The sequence below is a fragment of the Typha latifolia genome, chromosome 4 (assembly GCF_019914945.1).
Source record: "Typha latifolia isolate L0001 chromosome 4, TyphaL0001v2, whole genome shotgun sequence".
NCBI lineage: Eukaryota > Viridiplantae > Streptophyta > Magnoliopsida > Poales > Typhaceae > Typha > Typha latifolia.
Window position 1 is genome coordinate 875,755 of NC_133089.1, and position 23,729 is coordinate 899,483.

At 37.1% G+C, this 23,729-nt stretch overlaps 4 protein-coding genes across 9 annotated transcripts; 1 reads left to right on the plus strand and 3 right to left on the minus strand.

Moving 5' to 3' along the window:
- Positions 1–175: 175 nt before the first annotated feature.
- Positions 176–13,800, minus strand: LOC140786349 (vacuolar protein sorting-associated protein 53 A). Of its 3 annotated transcripts, none has more exons than XM_073134696.1 (26): positions 13,556–13,800; positions 13,330–13,467; positions 12,337–12,431; positions 11,755–11,811; positions 11,379–11,529; positions 10,229–10,299; positions 9,163–9,287; positions 8,135–8,295; positions 7,892–8,033; positions 7,210–7,273; positions 6,229–6,423; positions 6,116–6,157; positions 5,908–6,012; positions 5,769–5,828; positions 4,614–4,691; positions 4,225–4,332; positions 4,069–4,134; positions 3,686–3,763; positions 3,477–3,610; positions 2,986–3,079; positions 2,325–2,402; positions 2,136–2,198; positions 1,293–1,361; positions 1,116–1,211; positions 416–735; positions 176–343 (listed from the first exon to the last, which is right to left on the minus strand). In XM_073134696.1, the coding sequence occupies exons 2-26, from the start codon at positions 13,376–13,378 to the stop codon at positions 340–342; spliced, it is 2,505 nt and encodes an 834-aa protein (XP_072990797.1). In that variant the 5' UTR covers positions 13,379–13,467; positions 13,556–13,800; the 3' UTR covers positions 176–339. The 3 variants fall into 3 exon arrangements, with proteins under 3 accessions (XP_072990797.1, XP_072990798.1, XP_072990800.1); XM_073134697.1 differs by having other exon boundaries at positions 412–735; XM_073134699.1 differs by having other exon boundaries at positions 176–735; positions 11,755–11,825; positions 13,556–13,697.
- Positions 13,801–14,168: 368 nt separating this feature from the next.
- LOC140785798 (guanine nucleotide-binding protein-like NSN1) lies at positions 14,169–18,498 on the minus strand. Of its 4 annotated transcripts, none has more exons than XM_073133808.1 (10): positions 18,333–18,498; positions 18,118–18,159; positions 17,799–18,043; positions 17,405–17,519; positions 17,148–17,321; positions 16,808–17,022; positions 16,188–16,449; positions 15,325–15,504; positions 15,017–15,231; positions 14,169–14,740 (listed from the first exon to the last, which is right to left on the minus strand). In XM_073133808.1, exons 2-10 carry the CDS (start codon positions 18,134–18,136, stop codon positions 14,399–14,401), a joined length of 1,767 nt encoding a protein of 588 aa, XP_072989909.1. In that variant the 5' UTR covers positions 18,137–18,159; positions 18,333–18,498; the 3' UTR covers positions 14,169–14,398. The 4 variants fall into 4 exon arrangements, with proteins under 4 accessions (XP_072989909.1, XP_072989907.1, XP_072989910.1 ...); XM_073133806.1 differs by having other exon boundaries at positions 17,148–17,324; XM_073133809.1 differs by having other exon boundaries at positions 18,328–18,498.
- An 847-nt stretch (positions 18,499–19,345) lies between these two features.
- Positions 19,346–22,013, plus strand: LOC140787709 (protein neprosin-like). The gene is made up of 7 exons (XM_073136796.1): positions 19,346–19,816; positions 19,921–20,007; positions 20,118–20,333; positions 20,498–20,662; positions 20,753–20,806; positions 20,907–21,053; positions 21,486–22,013. Exons 1-7 carry the CDS (start codon positions 19,640–19,642, stop codon positions 21,861–21,863), a joined length of 1,224 nt encoding a protein of 407 aa, XP_072992897.1. The 5' UTR covers positions 19,346–19,639; the 3' UTR covers positions 21,864–22,013.
- A 209-nt stretch (positions 22,014–22,222) lies between these two features.
- On the minus strand, positions 22,223–23,144 carry LOC140787710 (dehydrin Rab16C-like). The gene is made up of 2 exons (XM_073136797.1): positions 22,813–23,144; positions 22,223–22,728 (listed from the first exon to the last, which is right to left on the minus strand). Exons 1-2 carry the CDS (start codon positions 23,062–23,064, stop codon positions 22,495–22,497), a joined length of 486 nt encoding a protein of 161 aa, XP_072992898.1. The 5' UTR covers positions 23,065–23,144; the 3' UTR covers positions 22,223–22,494.
- Between the last annotated feature and the right edge of the window lie 585 nt (positions 23,145–23,729).

Below are 23,729 nucleotides of genomic sequence, written 5' to 3' on the forward strand. Positions count from 1 at the left end.
TTGTGCTGAAAGAATTTTACGTCGAAATTAAGATGTTGGAGATTTTATGTCAGCAAAATATACATCACTTCAGATAGAGTCGTCTGTTATACCACTTGTGATGGTAGGAATTATTGCCTCTTTGCTTGATAGCATCCATCTTAAGGAGTTCAAGTATCTCACGGGCACACTCAGATACGAAGAATTGAAAAAGCTTTCCTTTGGAATGTAACTGATGATTCAGTACTATCTGTAACTTTTGCTATAAGCAAACGAACAACTGATGGGTTGCCTTCACATGTCCGATAACGAAAATATAACAATACCTACAAAGCTCGTTGAAAGGGGGGGAAAAATGCCTCATCTGTAACAATGCGCACCGCGTTACCTAAGAAATGATAAATTAGTGTGTACATAAAAGAACATTAATACCTACGGGTTAAAGAGCTTGCGAAAAGGCCCATCCTTCCGATCTTTGGCAGCCTCTGTTAAGGCAAGGAACCTCTTGAAACCTGTTGTTGCTGCTCCCCGCCCTAATGCAGCAGCACGAGTGAGCACATCCTCTCTGGAGGAAAGGGCTCCTGTGGAGGCCGTCATACTAGGCAGCGCTGAAGCTGTAGAAGTTACAGTAGGAATAGTTGGAACAGCTGGAGCAGATGGCAGTGCAACTGTTGGAGGCATAGAAGGATGTCTGATGCTGGAGCTATGCTTGTTGAAATCTTCCAGTATCGCTTGCTGATCAGCTTTCTTCAAGCCCTGTGACACAGGAGCTCAAGGGTATAAATGTCAACAAGCACAAATCATTCTAGTAGAGTGTTTAGCTCAAAAAAGAACTAGTATTATCACTGATGCCAAGAAAAACTAGTGTCTTCCATTTACAGCTCAAAAAAGAACTGGGTGTATTCACTGATACCAAGAAAAAGTAGTGCCTTCCATTTACAGCTCAAAAAAGAACTAGTATTATCATACATCTCCAACTCCAAACATATTTTGAAATGCATAGAATAGTTTCTGCATTGTCCAACTTGCTTCTGTGTCATTAGAGGTTTGCTAGAGGCAAACAAGATGTGACATACACTTGGAAAGGCCTTTTGCTGTATAACACATATGAAGCAAAATCTTAATGAAGAACAAACCTTGAGGTCAAGAATTCGCTGGAACTCCAGAGGTGTGCCCTCGGGGAGTAGTGCTCGATATGTATTTGCAACAGAATCAACAGGAGATAAAATAACCTGCAAAGCACATGATTGATCATACTTTATTAGAAATACAACTTCCAGAGTGCCAAGGATCCGGATAAGTACACCTTATACCTTTAAGAGCGCTTCAGCTTTACTCACTTCACGACCCACAAACTTTGAATAGCTGGCAGCAGCTGTATTCTGTTGCAGGCATATATAACAAGGGAGTAAGTGCAAATAGATGGTAACATCTACAGGTCTGAAATAGCTTGTGAATAGTGAAATAACACATTTATTGACAATCAATTCATCTAACAAACAATTATTGGCATTCATTATCAATCTGTTTTAGTATTTATGAGCAACGATGGTCGTGCCACAAGCATGAACCGTGCCGGCCTGTGGCACTTACCAGCCGTGCTATAAGAGAGGAAGAGAAAAAGGTAAGGGACTACTGACCTTCACCCTTCACCGTTGCCGCTCGCACCCCCGTTGGGTGCCCTAACGAGAGAGAGAGAGAGAGAGAGAGAGAGAGAGAGAGAGAGAGAGAGAGAGAGAGAGAGGGTCGGTCGATTAAAAACTTAAGTTGCAGATCCAGATCGCTCGGGTGGTGGCGAGTGGCGATCAGCGACAGCAAGCTCGGTGACAGAGTAAATGGCGAGCAACGAAGCTACTAGGAGGGTGCCGTGCTCGTGCTCGTGCCACATACCGGTACGCCACCGGCACAGCCATCCATTCTTATGAGCACAACCTCTCTCTATGAAAACCACTATCATACCACAATTATCATAACTAACACCCTTAAGAATGAAGTATGGCTGTCAGCCTGTAATGCTATATAGTTTATTACCTCTTATCACACTTCCACCAGGATAACATTATTTGACAAACAAAGAGGAGAATACATGAATTACATCACTAAAATAATATATCATATTCTAAACTAACTACGTTCAACTTGACTAAAAAACTTACCTGTTTCCCTAAAGTTGGGACATCTAGAAGGATCGTCTTGACAGCCTGCGTGTCCAGCAGCATCTACAATAAAATAGCAATCAAACTGTCAAAGGTCACACTTTGTGGAAACCCAACTGATGATCACAATGACAACCAAAAGAAGTCCAAGCATCCTACCAATAGAAAGTTCAATAAAATAGACATTACCTGTTGTGCACCAGTTTCTGATATGTGCTTGCATTTGTAAATGTTGAGGTAAAAGCGAGGACCAAGAGATGCTGCCAGCTGCATAAAGTCATTTTGGAAACAGAAACTGAATAAATAAATTTACTGATCAAGGCATCTATACTTTTATCACCCACTTAAGAGTCCATATCCATAATCGACTGGAAAATTAAGCTGTAAACTACAGAAGCTAATTTGAATCTACATTTAGTCAGCACTGACCAAGACATGATGGGTAAGGCGAGAGATCTTTCTAAAACTAACCTAGCATCAGCACAATACCATAATTTGGTTTTAAAGTTCCTGAATACTGATATTTATGGCAAACCAAGTTCCCCAGTAAATCCTAGACAGCCAGTTGATAAGAACAAGAACTACTATGTGGTTTCCACTTTCCACTTTCAACACATGAAGCCAGTAGAAATTTCCACCCAAGTTCAGCCAGCAATGAAAGATAGCAAGTTTTGCTACTAAGCAATGAATTCCAGAGGATATAGGACTACTGAAACTTATAGAACATAAACAGTAAATAACATGAAAATAATATAAGCATCCGTCTCTCATAAGTAGTAGTCTCGCTAGAAATTCACAGATGAAACAGACAAATTGTACCAAAAAGAGGAATATCCATTCGTAAAAGTACCTTATCTAAGAAAAACTGGAAGTAGGTAGGTGACAGTAGGCTACCAAGCACTGGAATGCTACTGGAAAGGATAGAGTTGATGCCATTCACATACCTGCATGATAATAGCATAAATTTTCTCTTAACATTGCTTAAACTCAAAATTTGATGAGCAAATTGAATAAATATTCATTTGATAAAGTTGATAATACGTATCATAAAAACAAAAATCTTTTCCAGCCAAACAAGAGAAGTGTTAAATAAGAGAAAATCATACCACCATCGAGAGATTGTCATACTCATTCCCTTTCCTATCTCTCATGGGGAAAGAAGCCAACTCTCATATAAATAAGAGCATATACTAAGAAGTACTGAGAAGATTTGGTTGATAATTCAAAGAAAAGGGTATGCCTAATCACCTACATCATATGTGCACCTCAAATTTTCAAAAATCTCTAGATGTACATCCAGAAAAATCTAATCGTGAGAAAACAAGAAGTAGTAAATCATACTCTGACTGGTCGCCAACACTCTCGAGAGTGGACCATGGAACACGGGTCATAGCAACCATTTCAGCATCAAATTTGGTTTCAAGTCCATGCACTAATGTCATTAGTGCTTTTGTGATCACTGCTGAGAACTCATCCTGCTCAAACAAGATCTCCTCAGTAAACACAAGAATTATTAAAGGGATGAGATGATAGATCCAGAACTGTTTTACCTGAACTTCAGATATATCCACTTTCTCTGCAAATTGAGGATCAATGATCTTAGAAACATTTTCAGCTAACTCGCCAGACTGTCAAAATAATGTAGAAGAAAGTTAGCTAGCAACATATAAGAAGACAAAAGAGAAAGAAACAAAAACGGGCGAAGAAATTTAGTGGATCTTCTTAAACAGATATGCTATTTTGTATAGTTTATTAAAGCAGCTTTTGACCACAACTTTCAGCATGAAACTGAACATTCCAATGGTGGATAAAATTATCTAGGTTAGTTCATCTGGCTCCTTTAAGTAAAAGATATTACAATATCCTAGTTAGATTTAGAATTATCTATATAATACCTGCTATGCTCCTTTGATGAGGATAAAAAACAACTAACCGTTTTTTGACAGTACTCTGCTGTATTAACGATGTGACAAATCATTCTTTCGTCTCTGTCAGAGGTCTGGAGTGATTGCCATAATAACAAACTTCATAAGGTCTCAAAATAATTAGCTAGATGATAATTTAGTGCAAAAGAAGTATGAGGGGTGACCTTGATCTGTCCATCTGTGCCAGTCGCAGCCGCAACAATGCCAGTACCACCTTTCGGCAATCTAGCATATAGTCTGGTCGCATATGCTTTGAGGATTCTTTGAAATACCTATTTAAGAAAGAATATGATTTTATTCATGATGGTAAGATCTTGAAAAGGGATTCAATATATTATAGTTATACAACTAAAGAGTCTCAAATATCAACCTCAAACAACAAAGCTATAGGATACCAGTATTGCACTTATATGGCTAGGAAAATAGATTGAGGGATAGACAAGAGCAAGACATTTGTATACAGGTTTAGTTTCTTCCACATGATTCAAAATATTTACCTGACCAATTAAAAATAATATTCCCCTATTTTTAAACTTTAGTAACATGTATATACCTCAAACAATTTGAACAATGTCTGATTCTTTGTTAGTGCACTGCATCTCTTTAAGCTTCTCCTGATAATCAAGAATACCTGCATTAAAAATGCATTTGAAATAAAAGAGCAACACAATAAATTTCAATACAGATAACAAAACTTTACTTAGATGCATGAATATACATAGGCATTAAACCACCTAAAAGTTTTTCAAAACTATTGAAGATTTTCAACCAGTCAGAGTATACGTTTTAACCATGTGCACTTCCGAGCAATGAGAAACATGTTTCATCACTAAATGTTTTTTTAATATGTGTTAGCTCAACTGTGCTGCTTCCTTGCTATGCCAAGTAAACATTTCTCACTAATACAGTACCAACAACCAGTTTTCTATTCCATTTGTCACAAATTATAATTTCACAGGCATTATTCCTGTTCTGGATGTCACATATACTTTGCAGTTCATTGTTCTACTTTACTCTCATTCTCAATATGCATATGTTCTAGATTTTTCATGGAGGGCATGAGAGAGGTCATATCCACATGCGTACATATTGACACTATCTTATAATGACTTCATCGCCTTAATATTAGCAATATACAGTTATATCTCAATCTAACTAATAAATCCAATTCATCTATTTACTCCTAATGGTCTGTGATCTTGTCTTACTATGAGCACGCAATCCTTCGTTCTCTTATCCCTCAGTAAACTTGATGAAATTTAGCAGTGTTCTCCTTGCCTATTATATTGATTTTTGAGAGTAAAAACTCTCTCTTCATTGTTAATCTTCCTCCTCGATTCCTAAGGATAAGGCACTCCAAGTTTCCAAACCAAAGAAAAGAAAAGGCAATATAGTATTTCAAAGGCCACTTCCAGTGTAAACCACCCAGCCTTTACCATCTTACTCTCTTACTAGCGTAGTGGAGACACCTAATTTGCATTTAAACTAGGTGCACTTGTTATTATTGCAGCATTAGTTCACCCGAAGCTTCTACTGAATCTACTTTTTATATATCTTGCCATCCAACTACAAAATTATACTATCATCTACGACTTTCCAGCCAAATGTGGAATTATAAACAAATTTAGCAATAAGAAAGCTATAGTTAACTGTTCACAAAGTAAAGAAAAATAACAAACAGTAGAAATACTAAATTCTAGTTAACAACCTGCATGCTACTCGACAATATATTTGTCTGACTTCCCTCCTCAGTTTCCCATGTTTCTTCCTATTAAAAGAAAATTGTGTAAGGTACATAACTACAAAAAAGAAAAGAAGCAATCTCATTATATGTTTTATTTATGTACCTGAACAAGTTTCTCCAAATGCTCCATCAAGGTTTTCTCCTCTAGCTCTACATAAACTACCAAATGTGCTTCAAAACAAGATGAGATAATACCACGAAAATTGAACTGCAGGAACAACATATGAACAATTATTTGATACCTAATTAAGTTTTAACCAGCAGGCAACAAATGAAAATACACTATTTTTTCACTAGCTAGATTTACTGACCCCTGCCCCAGGCACTGACAGATCTTTATGCTTCTCTTTCTCCTGTCAGCAGAAAGTCTAATAAGTCAGAGGACATTACCAATATCAGGACCCTAAAAGGTTTGAGTGCATACCAACTCAGTTCCACCATGGGGTACTGCAAGCTTCTTTTCATACTTTTTCCGTATATCTGAAACAATTTTGTTGTGATTTTCCCCGTCGTCAGCTTCTTCCTCATCACTTCCAAATTCTTTATTTCGAGAGCTCATGGTTCCTCCACTGAATTTCTCAGCCAACTCTTCCTCAAATTCAAGAGTTCGCTGCAGTGCCTGATATGATGAGACAGTACAATAGTACATCACATCAGTCAGTTTCATATCATAAAGCAGTACCAACTGCGGGGAGGGAAATAATCCTTTTCTACATTGTTAATCTAGCTTACAGAACGCTAAAAAGTAAAAAAGATATGATATATAGGCAATACATATGATATATAGGCAATACAACATAAAAAATTATTTTAAAAAGATAGTAGTTTATTAGGCACATCTTAATCCTAGTTCATCTTTAAAAACTGAAATACAATTATCTGCAGCTTCTTTCAATCATCAAAAAATAATTAATCGGACCACAAGTTCTTGCTCTCGAAAAGAGAACATGAATCAAGTTATTCATAATCTTTATCTTTAAGGATTTCCTTGCCAATAGCAAGGTACCATGTCGGCTACCCAATACAGAAAAACAAAAAGGACACTTCTCAACTTGATTGACCAAAAAACAAAAGGCTCATTAGTATTGCCATTGCCAATTTAAGAAAACATCAAGTAACCTTTAACTGTAATGTATTCTAGCAGAATTTCAATGATTATTTTTCTCACAAACTGTAAAATCTTGGAACAGGGGATATATGCAAGTAAATTCATAATGAGGAAGGGCATGTAAACAGTATGGCGGAGTGGCTACTATTGTGAATTATTTTGTTTCATAGTTTAGCTAATGTTTGTCACCTGAAGACTGACTAGTATATCCTAATGCAGTTGCTGGCTAATATAGAAATCATAAAATAGGAAAATCTCATTGGTGAAGTAAAGCAAAATAAGTGAGAAAATTATTACCAATAATAAGGTCCCAACGTCTGGCTTTTCTTTCAGGTTGTTGAGAATATCGACAATTTGTGTCCTGACAAATTGGACGGAATAAATGTATCATCTAGTAATTCATGGATGCGGTACAAATTATAAAGATATTGTTAAAGTATATCACAAAAGTAGATCAAGGTGTCCACTTCTAGTGCAGATAGTCACGAAATGGTGCAAATAATGAAAAAATTACAATATGCAAATCTAAGGTATCTAAAACATATCAAATATTCAGAAAAACAGGAAAATTAACATACAAAAGCAGTATAAAACTTCCTTCTAGTCTGAGACAGCAACCATAGAACCTTCTGACAATTTGCCTTTATCTCAAAAAGGAATGCAAAATACACGATATCATCCACTTTCTAAATATTCTCAGTTCCTTGAGATGAAATACTTGTTTTTGTTCTCCATATCCATAGTTGCATGGACAGCTAGCTGAAAACACCATTATGTTACAAAAAGCTAGAAGACATGTAAGGTCCCTTGCTACTTTCTAAACCCCTGACGAAGATCAAAAATCGCAGTTACCAAGTCTAGACCATTAACAGATTCGGATTGGTATCAGCCATGTAATGATGTGAAAACGAGTCCTAAGGCTGATGCTAAAATAAAATTCATTTGCTTTAAGACAAAAAGAGGTACAAGGTTCACCAACCTTGTTAGCTTACAAAATTGGATACAAAGCAGATAGTCGACATGCCATGCAGGTGGAAAAATTTTCCAAATTTCCTCATTTGTTCGCAACCGACGCTTAATCCATGCATATCTTCTTTCAGTCTTATCCAATTTGGCAAGTTCTGGATTAAAGAGATTGAAAACAGAAACAAAACTCAATGTCTAAATCAAGATGCATACGCTTGCAGTAAGACTAACAAAAGTAGATTACACAAGGATTGACCTGCTCCTTCGAAGATCTGGCGGTATGATGTAAGTTCCTTGCTGCAAAAGTTTTTCACCAGTTCTTCTCTGACAGATGGCTCCAAAGCATCAACAACCAGGCATGCATCTGATAACTGCTGCAATAGGTTAGCTTCTTCGGTTTCTTTTCCAGTTCCTAAGCTGAAAATTTGCTGAATGGTTATAATGATCATAACAATCTGGATCACAAAAAGGTTTAAGGATACAAAACTACAAGTATAAATATTTGAGATGGACACTGGAAGTTGCAGTACCGGAAGACCCAGTATGACTAATACAAGCTACCAGCTATAGAAGAGACACAGTATGGTCAGCAAGTCAGCAACTATGCTCTTTATTCTATTTACACTAAATTGTATAGAAGATCCTTAGAACAAAAGATGTGATCATGGGATTCCGGAAGCAAGAATGAAGGAAAAGAAACACCCACATAAACATGTTCTAGCAAGACACTTTGCATTGACTTATGATTTTGAGATATCATGAATAACGAAAGGCATGAGAAGCAAGAAAGCATTCATGGTGTGCATGTTACAGGAAGCAACTGATGAGTAACAATGTTTTGGCAGATTTGCATTGTCGTCATGTCATTGGATGAAAAATATCATGTTGAAAGAAAATAAAGTACGAAAATTCTAGGAAAAAAATCAATATTTCTTGAAGCACATAAGATATTTAAGAAACAATATCTTCAAATAATGAAGCTAAGAGAAGAAAAAAAATCCTTCCAAAGAAGACAGAATAAATTGTGAATATCTGCCGTTTCAGTATAAGCCAAAGATAGTTGTCCTACTACAGGAAACAAAGTCCAAATGTACTGGTACAAAGATGCTTCTTGGAGGAAGAGTTTGTTGGCGTTACAATCTGTGAAAATATCTCAAATGTGTCACATACTGAAAAGATTATGATTCTAAGTTTCTAGCTCCATTTCTTTATTATCTATACAGTGAAACTACATCAGTAAGACCATTAACAAATATGCACCATATGATTTCTTTCAGCTCATACCTTGAGAAGTCTGAGGAAACATGAGATTTCAGTATTTTCTTGATGTTCTTGAACTTCTCTCTGAGCTCAGTTATCTTTGGTACATCCCTATAAGCTTCAAAGTGACTGCACAACTGGTTTACTGCCTGGTGAAAGGAGGAGAAATAACATTGCAGGTTAAAAGCACTTAAGATGGAACTTGGACAAATAACAATTACAAGTTGCAACTACTAGTTACAGAGAAAGATACAACAGCATATAACCAATAATGCTCTTGGGACCAACAACTGTATCAATATGTGAGAAGTGAATTCATCTCCCAGTCAGTAATTAACTTAAAGAAGCACAAGAAAACAAAAGGAAATTTCAAGACTAAAACATAGAACATGTATAGGAGACAATGACATATCAACTGATATTGCTTAATGAACTTATGTAGCTATTATTTTGACAGAACACATAAGCCAAAAGCGCTGAACTATAAGCAGAACCAACCAAAAACTTTTAAACATATCATTTTCTTTGGGACTTGAACACAGAAGGAACTGAAACTTCAAACTTGCCCCTTCAGCAGTAGTGTTTATGGTTCATTCAGAAAGTATACCTAGTATCCAAGTCTCACACAGCTAACCACCAGACTAACTAGTACCGGGCATTTCTACAGGTCCTTGGATAAGTGCACTCAGTGGTTGCCAGAAATATCTCAACACAGAAGAATGGAAACCAGCTTTCACTTTCCAACAAAGGAAAGACAACAAAATAATTTTTATATAGCTTCAGCTACCATACAACAGCAATAACAAAACTTCTGTCAAGAAGACTATGAAATTGACCTTACGACATTAATTCCAGTGGCAGACAAATTTTAAAGTGAAGCTAAAAGAGATCAATTCCAATTGTAAACATTTTGACCATCAGAGAAAGAAATTAGTCAAATTAGCAACAATTATACTAGTAAAAAACCAACTAATAAGAGAAGAAAGTAAACCATAAAACTATGAAACCAGCATATAAGTTTCAAATTTGCTAAATTTACAGCTTTGTCAAATGTTTAGTTAGGCAGTAGCACTTGGCATTTTTATGTTACCTCTAATTGTGCAGCTGCCTCCTTATACTGCCGTTTTGAAGCCATTACCTGAAGTTGCTCAACAGCCGAGACTGCACGCAGTCAAGAGAAGTGGTGCAACATGAATATATTGATAAAAGATGCCAAATATGCAAATGATTTGAAAACTGTGTCAAGAGTAAGATGAGTGCAGGATCTAAAAGATATGAAATTACAGAAAATATGATTTATGCAGAAGTTAAGGAACTACTTGTCTGATCAAGTTTAACCACAAGACAGTCCTATATTGATGTTGATGTTGAAAGTTATCATATAATCATGCACGTGTGCATATACTGTCACACAGTCACACAAGCACCAACCAACCATTACGTTGCTAATCAGTACCATCACCATAGTCACATCAAGTTTTAATGCTGAAATAAAATAACCCATGTTTTTGCAATCTTCAACAATCAAACAACAGGAACAGTTATTTGCTTCTTTTTTTCTTGCTTTCTTGAAATTTAGATCCTAACCAATTAAGATTTGATATAATCTAACCCAGGATAAACTTTGAAGCCTCAAAAGAGTCAGAGATACATATTCCTCTTTAACATAAATGTGCCCATCTCAACTATCCTCAATTTATCGCTTTGTGATCAGGATTAGGACCCAATACATTTAATACTATAGAGACATTCATACTATTCTTTTACTATAAAAAAAAAGTTGTAGCTCAGCTCCTCAAGACATATTTGCCATATAATTAGAAACAGACAAGTACAATAACCTACATCCCAAACATGATGATGTCTAATAAACATCCAGAGGAACAGAGAGATGACCATCTCAAAATAATCGTATCTAAGCAAAACTTTCATCACGACTATCTCCCTTTCTTCTCTTTTTGGCAAGCCTACATAAATATCAAAAAAATTGTATCTAAGCAAATCTTTAATCACGACTACCTCCCTTTCTTCTCTTTTTTGGCAAACCTACATAAATCTTAAAGGATTATAAAAATAATTAAATGGAGCGAGTTCCATTTTCCAATATCTAATCATCAATGCAAAGTTAAAGAATTGCTTTAATTATGACATAGGACAATGTATTTAATTAAAACAATTAATGCTTGTCGTTCGTGCATTGCAATAGCAGCTGTTTCAAGTATTAAGAGAAAAATACTGACCGAGCATAGTAAGACGGTGAAGAGCAGTAATTGTGGTTGTTATATGCTTCTTTGCAAAGTCTAGTTTCTTAATGTCGCGACAAATTTCCTGAACCATTGTTTCCGTTTGTTCAGCCTTGGTTTTTATTTCATAAATCTTGTGCATAAGTTCCTGCAAGTAAAAGAAGGAAAAAAATAGTGAAACATGAGTAATGTTCTCTTATTCTCTATACTGTGAATAACCATAACAGCAGTAAAGCTACATGTTGTCTGATGATACTTATATTAACAAATAACATTATTCTCTTGGAAACTTGGAATCGGTGCCTTCATCTTAAAAAGTTGATTGCATAAAATAAAAAATACAACAATGAGACCATAGCAGAAAAGGAAATACCTGAACAGCATGAGTTGCAGCAGCAAGATCTTCCTTCGCTTTTGTCCCCGAGCTACTCTGTGCATACATAACTACATGATAATAAGTATTACTAAAAGTAAAGCATGATCAGAATGACATACTCAAATATGATTAAGGGTATGCTAGTTCCACTAAAATATTCCCAGAAAATAATTTCAACCCCCCAAAAAACAATCTTGACAGGTATTTAGCTTCACTGGAAATAAAACACCAAAAAGAAGTTTTCTAGTTTTGCAGACAGATTCCTTTCTGTAAGAAAATGTCTACAGTAAGCCAAAGGCACAAATCCAAATTATTTTCCTACTTCCTTCATCATGTGTTCTAATTTTTAGCAACTTCCTTCATCTCTTTAATGGGTATTTATTTATGGCATGTGCTTTTACATTTACAGAAACATCAGCTTTCTGCTTCCCAAATCTCATCAATGGAAAAGATTAATGAACTGGCAACTTTTCCCCGTGGAAATTGGCTTTCCAAGATTTCTTTGGAATCGAATGAAGACAAAAATGTGACACATCTTTCGCATAGAAAGAAGAAAATAAAAATAGAGAAGCATACAACCTGCTGACGAACAGCTGCAAGGATACCCGCATCCACACGACGAATCTCACTTTGTATCTTTTGCATAAGTGGTTCAACGCCGGATAATGATGCTTCTGAGTGTAGAGAATGATCCATAGTGTCAGCATTGAGGATTATGTATCCTTGGAAAGCAATCAATATGGAGATCTAAATTGAATCTTGAAATTTATTACTTAAAATAAAACAAAGCGGTAATTGGTAAATAATGAGAAAAACAAAGTAAATTATCGAAATATATCATCCAGTTCAGCCTAACAATCAATTTTAGGAGAGACTATTTCTTTTTTATAAAGATTTTGGTTAAGTTACAATGCAATGCACTCGAAGATTTCAGTTAAGTTACAACATAATACACATAAAGAATAATGCAGATAATAAACAACACATTAGTGTTATTTATTCTCAATTCCAGTACGATCAGAATGAATTGCAAATGTAAAACTGCTTTAAAAGAAAAGCAAATGTCAATTATGGATACCGTAAGTAAACCAACTTGCATAAATAGGTTATATTTGATAAGTGCATTATAGATCATATATTTCATTAATTTTCCTTATTGTACATCAAAGAACAAAAATGAAAGATCCAGCAATATACTATTTCTGTTATAAAAGGTGATAACAACCTACCATTTATAAAGATTTTGTTCGCCCCACATTCCAATAAACACATTAGAAGATATAACAAGTAATCTTGGAAACCCATGTAGGGGATGAAAAGGTCGGGTTTTCTAATTCTTGCTTTTGAAACTCCCAATACAAAAATGAGATGGATTCAAATCTACTCCGAAATTTTCATGAAATTAAATTATTTTACAAGATTAAAGAGTGATTCTGGTATCATCAAGATTCAGATAAAATGCGCATTCTCTAGCAGATAATGGTAAGTTGAGCATCACCAAATGGACACGAGAATCGGCGCACCGAGAAGAGATAAAGACGAAGTCAATTCGCATCAAGAAAGAAGATAGACCTGTAGGAAACATCTGGTTGATGTACTCCAAAGCACCGGATTTATCCATCTTTTCTCCTATATCCCGTGATTCGATCGCCGCGACAAGCTCAGGACTTATCCCGGATATTCTTGCATCCAAATTGAGGAGTAATAAATCTGAGACAGCACATAAAGATCGAATGACCGAAGAATTAGAAGAAGGCAGCCATCGGATAAATCCAAGAGCGCTATCAGATCTACAAACCCTAGAGCCAGATCGGGGTTTGGAACCGAAGCCTTGAAGCAGATCTTGATGGGAATTGGGAAGCGAGAGCACTATGAGAGGTGAGGAGAGAGAGCTCGATGTCTCGTCGCTGACAAACTAGTCGAAGTTAAAATTTTCTCGCAGTTTTCTTAATTTTTCTCTTCTTTTTTTCTCTGGAGAAAGAAGAAAAAGATCGAGGCCCTATTCAACCTAAGCCCAGCCTAGTGTAGAGAAAGTTCTGGGCCAAGGCTAGACGCCCGGTTGGAGAGAGTATTTAAAACTTCCACATTTCTATACTTACTAAAAACTTAAATCATTTTAAAATAAATTTAGAAATGGAAAGCGCCAAATTGTCAATATATATTAATTAAATAACTTCATTTACAAAGAGATAAAAATAAGTACGAAAAACAGATGTATTTATAAGCCCCTCTTAGTTAATAAGTTTTTAATTTTCCTATTAAATTATGCATTATATGTTCTAAAATATATGATTGCAAATGTTAATTTTATAGGACTATACACAAAAATACCCTTTATCTTGTATTGGGCAAAGATAACTACTTTGATTAATTGCAATCCACTTTTAATCTGAATTTGAAGATATTTGTAATGATAGAACAATTACTCCACATAATTTAACTCAAAACTCCTCTTAACAAATACAAATTATTAGTTTAGAAAGATCTGCCGTGCTGTACCACGATACAAAAATTATCTTTCATGGCAAAAGCTTGATGCTCTAACAATGAACCATTTTGTGCATTTCTGGAGGCCTTCAATTTCTCCAGTTTTTGAGCGAGAAACTTCCACATCAGATTGCGGAAAGCCCACTGACCTTTTTTATGCATCTAATTCAACTCCGGACATTGGTACTTTCTCATCAGATTTATCCCTAGCGTCGTTTTCATCCTCATCAGCCGTGCCGGCACTACCTGGATCCTTCATTTTGTAATCTACCTTGAAGTCATAATCAGCATCCATTTCATTCAGGAGATTTGCTTTCTTTGCCTTCCTCCGCTTCTTCTCTGCTCTTAGCTTGTGTGGATCTAATATGCCCTCAGCAGTATATAACTTTTCATTTTGTCTACTACCACCGCTGGGTTTAATTTCCGTATGGTCTTTGGAGACGCAAGCCATGGGCTCATCCACATTCTCAGGAATATCTGACTGCTTCATGTCATCCTGGAAATATCAAGCTATCAGTCACAATTTGCTTGTGGATGAGCACTATTATATCTGAAAAGCACTATAATTTATTTAATACAATCTTCTTAAGAGATGCATTGCCTGCAGTAGTGCTATAATGTACATAAACCATGTATAGATACTGACAGGAATAAAAATTTCAAATGAGAGATCTGAAAAACTAATGCTGGTACTTCTGGGGAAACTAAAGATATACTTTAAACTAGAAAATATGATAAACTAGGATTGCCAATCAGATATAGAATTGATCACCTCTTCTTGGATCCGCTCATCAAATTTTGGAGGGGAACCAGGAGGAACTTCAACATGACGGAAATCTTCCACTGATGCTAGGCTGCCAATAAAGGAAGACTCAGTTTTATAAACATCATCAACATCAAATTCTTTCCCAAATTCAGTGACAATGACTGCATCTGAATTATCTTCTTGTTCCCGGATAGGAGGTAATGTGTAGTATGGAATTTTACCTATAAAACAAAGGACATGACATGTAAATAACACATCAAGAGAAGTCTCATGTGAGTAATAAAACAAGTGATGTAGAACTGGAAGAAACATACCCTCATTCCAGTCATGAAGCACAATCCTGGCAGCGGCTGCAATGTCCACTATTCCACCCTTCTTTAACTTACCCCTAACAGTTGCCACCTTCAGAAGAAAGTCATCAACTGAACTAAAGCTCGGCAACTTGTATAAGGATAATAATCTCTCAGCTGGGCAAAGCTTGAGGATCTCCTTGACTGTATTTTTACAAACAAGTCACAGTTTAGAAACATTATAAGTCAGCAAAAAAAAAAACTCAGTTCTGAAAGCTAATGGACTGCTTTTAGACAAAACAATGTTAATAAACTTTTACAGAATGTTCTCAAACTAACATGAACCCTCCAGAAATTGTGACAACGTATCTGTGAAAGCAAAATCAGACAACCAGCAGATAGAATAATAAACCATCCTTGTTATATTTTTACTCAGGAAATTAAAGAACAATCCCTCCAAGAAGTCCTCTAGACATGAAAACAGTCTAGATGAGCAAGACAGAAAATTTTTAGGCTTTTGTCTTTTCCGTGTACCCTATGCTGGGTTTGATTAAGCTAATAGAAGAAATCAAGAAAAAGAGTGTTAATTAAGTCAAAGGAGTAATGTAGACACTGATAAAGTGGGACAGAAGGCTCTGATATTGCAGTTGATATAATACACCAATGTTTTAACTCATTTGAATTTACAATTTAAAAGCCAATCAAAATTAATATTTCTCCTATAAAGGGGTTGATCAAGTGTAGCCTTCCAAACCACCAGCAACTATTCAATAGATCCAGCAATACTAGTTATACATAACTGCCAACAAAAGCTACAAGAAAAGCCCAAAGTTCACCCAAATAAAGTTCGGTTATATTAGTGGAAATAGGTTCATTATAAAAATTACCAGGACTAACTGGATCTTCTAGCTTCTCAATCCTTTTACAGTTGCGAAGGGATACAGATACATCACCAGAAGACTTTAGCATTACCACACCAGGGCAGTCAAGCAGCTTCACCTTCTTATCTAATTGAATTTCTTGCATAGATTTGGTAACTCCTGGAGTAGCACCAACATTAACCACGTGTGATCTCTTCAAACTGTTGATCAGACTACTCTTACCGACATTAGGAAGCCCAACAATACCCACCGTAATTGATACTTTGAGCTATCACAGAAAACAAAAATGTATTAAAACCAAATAACAAGGTAAAAAAAACTGCAATGACACATTATAGGACCAAAGTAAGCATGACATTATTCTAGATGAAACTTGATCCACATCATGATATAAATACCAAGCTTTATATGAGGATGCAGAACATGAAACAGAAAATAAAGGTCGAAAGTGACGAAATAAAATAATACATAATTAGATTTTTTATTTTTAAAAAATGTATGATCTTTTCCTTATGAAACTTTCATGTTAAAACATATGTTCATGTTTTCTGGCGGGCAGAGATAAAGGTTACAATCAAGACATCCTCATGTCCAGGTGACCTAAGAAAAATTTGCCATCTCCTTACCTCATGGCTTCTGGTATAGTTCTTTAACAATTTGATGAGAGTTTCAGCACCAAGGCAATCACTAGTTTGAAGGATATTGCTTGGTTTAGCAACCTTTGAAGATTTCCAACCCAAATTTGACCTTTGCTGTTGGGTACTACACTTGAAAGCAACTGTAGGTAATTCTTCTCTTAGATACTTGAGCCATTTCTCCACAGCCTCCTTTGGAACAAGATCTGCAGTAGTGCATAAATAAGATTATAAACAGGGAGATGAAACAACTGCACTTTCAGGTAACCATGCACCACGATATAGATGACTATATACTGGCAATATTAAAGATATGAAACAAAACAATTACCTATCTTGTTCAAAAGCAATACAATGCGCTTGTTTGGATCTGCCTTTAATACCATCTTTTCCATGTCAACACAACGAGAACCAAGGGGATCTCTTGCATCAAGAACCTCCACAATTACATCTGATGCTTCTATTACTTTCACCAGCTCCTTGTAGAAAGATCTTTCAGAATGGTCTGCTGAATTTAACAGTTAGCAATATTAAAAAAAAATAGTCTTTTGAATAGGTTCAAATTATGTTTTTTCAGAATTAAATTACCATGGCTTTTTGCAAATGCTGGAGATTCTTCAACTGTACTACTATTTGCAAATTCATGACCTTTGTCAGAAGCCATATCATTATCGTCAAGCACACCAAGCTTCCTCTTCTGGGCCTGCCAACACGCAAATTTCCATTAATTACTTACTCATGGACATCCAAAGGAAATATTACAATGAAATGCATATAATTTTTTTATGTTTCAGCCGGCATTCATCAACAAATTAGCCTGAAGGTGAAATCTTTATCTCTCAATACGGATGGAAATCTAACCTTCATAGATTCTAGAGCCCAACGATAATTAAGTAATAAAAATTCCTCAGAATATTGTATATTATTTAATAAATACTATGAGAAAACACACTGAAAATGAAGAGATTTATTAAAGAAATACCCTCTCCTTTCGAGCAGCCTTCTTCTGCTCGAGCTCCTCCATGGCACGGGCTCGCCGGGCCTCAAGCGCCTTGAGCTCCTGTTCCTTAAAAGGCCAGTCATTGGGAATTCCAGGATCTTTCTCGACCTTCTTTCTCTTATTGAATCCAAGCTTCTTAGCTTCTTTAGCCTTCTTCTTGTGGTGCGCCTTCACCTTCCGTAAGACCTTGTGCTTCTGCTTAAGGGAAACCCTCTTACTCTTGCTCTCTACAAACAAAATCCATAGTCCCTTATACCAATAAATAGAAATTATAAAAAAAAAACTCTTTTTTATAACTTACTTTTGCTCTTCTTCACCATCTTTCACCTCTTCAAATCTGACCCTATAACGAGGAAGAAGCAAATAACAAACAACAACATCAATTGATGCATTTGAAAAAAGAACGATCTTGATATTAAAATATTTACACACAAAAAAAAAAGACAAAGCAGATTAAAATCCAAAGAAAAAGGCGCATTTCTCTGCAGAGAGAGGGAGAGAGTAACGATACCATACCCTTGGTATAAAGAAGAGATAGAAGCTTTGGCCTCTCTAGGGTTTTGGAAGGAAAGAGGCCAAGGAGACGGGGGGAAGTTGTTTCGTCTAGGGTTTTATACAAGGAGAGAGGGGCCGAAAGGGTTTTGGTGCGGCCGGACCAGTTCGGGTCCGTCCGGGCGCGCCCGAGAAATTTGTATGCAGGCGTAAAAGTACATAGTCAAAGGGATGTTTTCATTTTGCACCCTATATTATTTTGATTCATTTCTTGGATTTTCAATAAAACACAGTAAAAGTACCCATATATATTTTCAAAAAATAGCACCTTAATAATAAGTAAGGTGTTTTCTGTGATTTAAGGGAAAAACATAAGGATCAAACTATAATTAGTTAAAAGAGCGAGCAAAAATCGTAATAAACACATAATTATACAGCAGAGTTTGAAACGAAGAAAAATCTTCGTCTATACTTCTTTTGCAGAATTCACATTTATGTTCTAAACTCTATGTAAATTTTAATTTTGGTCCCTGGTCCCTGGTCCCTGGTCCCTGGTCCCTTGTCCCTGCAGCTGTGCAGCACATTAGCAGCCTACCTACCTGTTTAGTTTATAGAGAGAGCATAGTCAGTCCTATACTTGTTAAAAATTACACAAGAGCCCCTAAAAGCAAGAGATCTTTCGTATTTACTTAAATAAAACTCAGATTAGAGATCTAAACAGATCCCCTGCAATCAAATATCATCTCTGACTTCTTCTCTTTTTCTTTCCTGGGTCTTGTTTTTATTGTCTTTGTTTGTACAATTGACGAGCTAAAGACACTCCTTTGGGTTCATTATCTCAAACCACTGTAAGCTACACGTATTATGGAATAGAGAGCTTCTCTTGGGAGCAGAGAAAGGTTGCTTAAGAATCATCATGTCTTCTGCCTCCTCCAAGACCAAAGAAAGGAATAAGCGAACCTCAAAGCGTGCACACCCAAGCCCCAAAGAGAGAGAGAAAGAGAGATAAAATAAAATTAAAAAGAAGAGAAAAGCCTAAAGTTGCAGGCCTCACCAAGTTATATTGATTACCTCACCTCCTCCTAAGAAGATAGAAAAGAAATGGGGGAAAAGATGGGTCTCTTGTTCTTGTTGTTGTTTGTGTCATTTGATCACTTCTATGAATAATTAATGTGTTGGAAGTGGAGCAGTTGCGTAGAAATGGAGCTTGTGTTTCTTTGGAGAAGAACAAGAGGGATTCTTAACAAGGAGACAAGGAAAGATATGCACTTAGCTACAAACAACTCTAGGAGAAGAAGAAGATTCCCAGATCCAAATCAAACTCTATAGGAATGGCTTCTGTCCGTAGTATCTTCTTTGGGCTGCTTCTCCTCCTTGTTACTTGCCCTGCTCTCTCTGCTTCACTAGCAAACAGCTCTTCTTTCCATCCGAAGGAAGAAGCAAGGAAGTATAGGAGGATAAGAGCTCAGCTAAGAAGGCTTAACAAGCCTTCTGTAAAGACAATTCAGGCAGGCATAATCTAATCTCCAGTACCCAACTCTGGCATCTTGTTCTCTTCTCCTTTCTCCTTTTCTTAGTAGTAATCAATGTGTCTTTCTACTGGATGCAATAGAGTCCAGATGGTGATGTTATAGACTGCGTTCCATCTCATCTACAACCAGCATTCGATCATCCAAGTTTGAAGGGAGACAAGCCACAGGTACAATTCATTCATTCATACTTTTTTCTTTCTTATTGATTCAGTTATGTCTCTCTCTCTCTCTTTCTCTCTCTCTGTATATATATATGATGTTAATTCCTATATTATAGTTGCCTCCAAAGAGACCCATTGGCCATAATCCTACTGCTGAGACAGTGAACCATGGCTTCCAAATATGGACTTTTTCCAATGACTCGTGCCCTGAAGAAACCATTCCAATCAGAAGAACTACAGAGGAGGATATCTTGCGAGCGAGCTCTGTGAAGAGGTTCGGCCGGAAACCGTTTGCCAGAGTGCGGCGAGACTCCAGTACCGGCAGCCATGAGGTTAGCCTTGAGAAGTTAATGGATTGCCGGTAGATCAAAGTAGAATATATATGAACTCAGTGATAGAGAACAGAGTGCTCTTCCAACTTCATCTCTTCATTAGAACAAATTTCAAATGACGATATTATCTTGGAATCCAATACTTAGTCATGTACATGTTACAGCATGCAGTAGGTTATGTTGTGGGAGATGAATATTATGGTGCAAAAGCTAGCTTAAATGTGTGGGCACCAAAGGTGAGCAGTTCATCAGAGTTCAGTTTATCGCAGATATGGATCATTGCAGGATCTTTTGGCAATGATCTTAACACCATTGAAGCTGGATGGCAGGTACCTACTTACTAATTCCATTCCATTACAGAGCTAGAACCTGAACTATTTTATATTCTGCCAGTGTAACTTGCCTTTCTTCTTCCTCAGGTTAGCCCACAACTATATGGAGATAATTCCCCAAGATTCTTCACTTACTGGACAGTAAGAACACTCTTAGTCCTTCGATTCACCAATTTCAAATTAATTTTTCCACCTGTATATAAATGACATCAATATGTACTAAGAGTTCGCTAAATTTCAGACAGATGCATATCAGTCCACTGGGTGTTATAATCTACTATGCTCAGGCTTCGTGCAGACGAACAATAGGGTCGCCATCGGCGCGGCGATCTCACCTACATCGACATACGACGGTGGCCAGTTTGATATTAATCTGCTCATTTGGAAGGTAAATATCACTGCATCGATGTATATATAACTCACTTCATAATCTATAGTACATTACAAAAAGAAAAGGCCAAGAACGAGCTACTACTTACCTCAGTCACAGTCACCCTTAACGACTATTTGTCCTTGAGTCTAGAAAATTATTGTGGGCATTAATTATATGAAAACCTGCCTCCATTAATTAATCATTTTGAGTAGTAGGGGACCTTGATATGGACCTGAGATTAGAGATTATACACACTAGTCCAGATTTCAATTAGTAGGCTCCCTATATACTATATATATTCCACTACCTATCTTTAGACATCATATACTTCTGCTTCAATGTTCCCTTATGTGCAGCATTTCCATATAATATATACATATTGTTATATTAAAAGTAATCAACTAATATCATTTCACCATATATATAATTTTGCGTACATATGTATAGGATCCAAAACATGGGAACTGGTGGCTAGAATTTGGATCAGGGATACTTGTTGGATACTGGCCATCTTTTTTGTTTAGCCACTTAGCGAAGCGAGCAAGCATGGTGCAATTTGGAGGAGAGATTGTTAACACCCAACCATTTGGATTCCACACTTCGACCCAAATGGGCAGTGGTCATTTTGCTCGAGAAGGATTTGGCAAAGCTTCATATTTCCGGAATTTAGAAGTTGTTGACTGGGATAACAGTTTGATTCCATTGACCAATCTCCAAGTCATGGCTGATCAGCCGAGCTGTTATGATATACAGGGAGGAATCAATAGAGTTTGGGGGAACTACTTCTACTTTGGAGGTCCTGGAAAAAATACGATATGCCATTAGAAAAGGTTGAACAATTTTGTTTTGTTTTGTTTTTGTTTTTTGGGTTTGTAACAGGAGAGATACTTGTTTGCTTGATGGGCTGACTCATGTAATTTTTAATTTTTCTTTTTGAGATTATAGGAGAATAGATACACCGTGTGGGTTATTTTTTTTTTTGGAGTTTAATATAGGTCCCTTATTCCTATGTGAGAACGCCATTAATTAAACACCCACGTCAAAGGACTTCGGGGGTTGCAAAAGCTTAACGTCCAAGCTACGTGACGCCTAAATTAGTTATATTTATCACAACTCAACAAGTGATCGATTAATTTTTGTGTGGAATTATGAACCTCGGAGAAATACACAAGACGTACCAGATATGAACATAAAGGAAGGAACAACATTATATTACGTCGATCGAATAGTAAACAACATTCCAAACACAAAAAGAAAAAAAAAAAACTAAAAAAAGAACATATCAATAGCCAAAACAGACGGCATTACGTACTGACTCCAAAGCGTAGCAAAAGCTGCGGTTGCATAGACTACAACTCGTCAACTTCCTTACTACTTATTTCATACAAGAAAACACACTGAAACATACATGCATGCATGCATGATGCATGGGAGGCCCTTTTACGTATGTAGGATCTCAATGGTGGCCAGGGAGCTTCTCCTTGATCTTGTCCATTATGCCCTTCTGCTCATGCTGGGTGTCATGGGTGGTAGTACCTCCTCCCATATGGGTGGCAGTACCTCCTCCCATATGGGTGGCAGTACCTCCTCCCATATGCCCGTGCTCCTCTTGCTTATGCCCACCTGGAAGCTTCTCCTTTATCTTCTCCTTTATCCCCTTCTTCCTACGTCCACCTTGCCCATCATCCTCCTACATACATAGTAGTCTCATAAGATATATATATACTTCTATGTGATCTTTAAAAGAGTAAGAAGAAACCGATGGCGAGCTTACCGAGCTGGAGCTGGAGCTGGAACTACCGGAGCGGTGGAGGATACCGTGTTGCTCCTTCTTCGCCTGCATCTGGCCGCCGCCGGCCGCCACTCCCTCGTGTGGGTAAGTGGTGCCGTAGCTCCCGGTGCCCGTACCGTATTCGCCGGGGGCTAAACCGTACCCGCCGGTGCCCGTACCGTGGCCGTGGGTCTCCGGGATTGGGTTACCGTACTCGTCGACGCGCCCCCCATGCTGGTGCTGGTGACCCTCCATGTTTTTCTCCGGTAAGATTGCCTCTCCTCCGAAACTGCGCGCTGTGAGTTTGTGATTGATAAGGGACAGCTGTGAATTCCCGATGAGGAGATACGGGGGAGGCGGTGGTTTATATAGAGGCAAAGGATGGCGGATATGGCTTCCACGTAGCCGAGTACGTGTGCGGACTTGCTTGGGAGAATGTCTGGCATGCAATGGTGCAGGCCACGTAGAGGGAGGTACGTGTGCAAGAGTTGAACGGGTTAGGTTCACCAAGAAGCGGATGGTCTGCAGTGCTGAGTGCAGGAAATTCATGCAGTTGGTAGCTTGGCAGACAGCCATTGGGTGAGATCTCCAACGTCACAACAGTACGAGAAACCAACAAGTAAGGATGCCTACCAGGGAGGCTCAGACTTGGTCGGTTGGTTGTTTCAAATCCTAATCTTGTTCAGCAACCAGTCAACAACTACGTGTACGTCTACGGACTTCCACGAAAACGAACGCCACGTGTATCATTTCTCCTATTCTGAAGGAAGAAAATAATCTGAACCATCCGTTTGGTTGGAGAAAAAAAATATATATAGAAATCAATATAAAATAATAATTTATTTTACAATAAATCAAGAAAATTATTATAATTTCTTGTTGGGTGTTTTATAATTTATATAAATAAAAATATCATCACA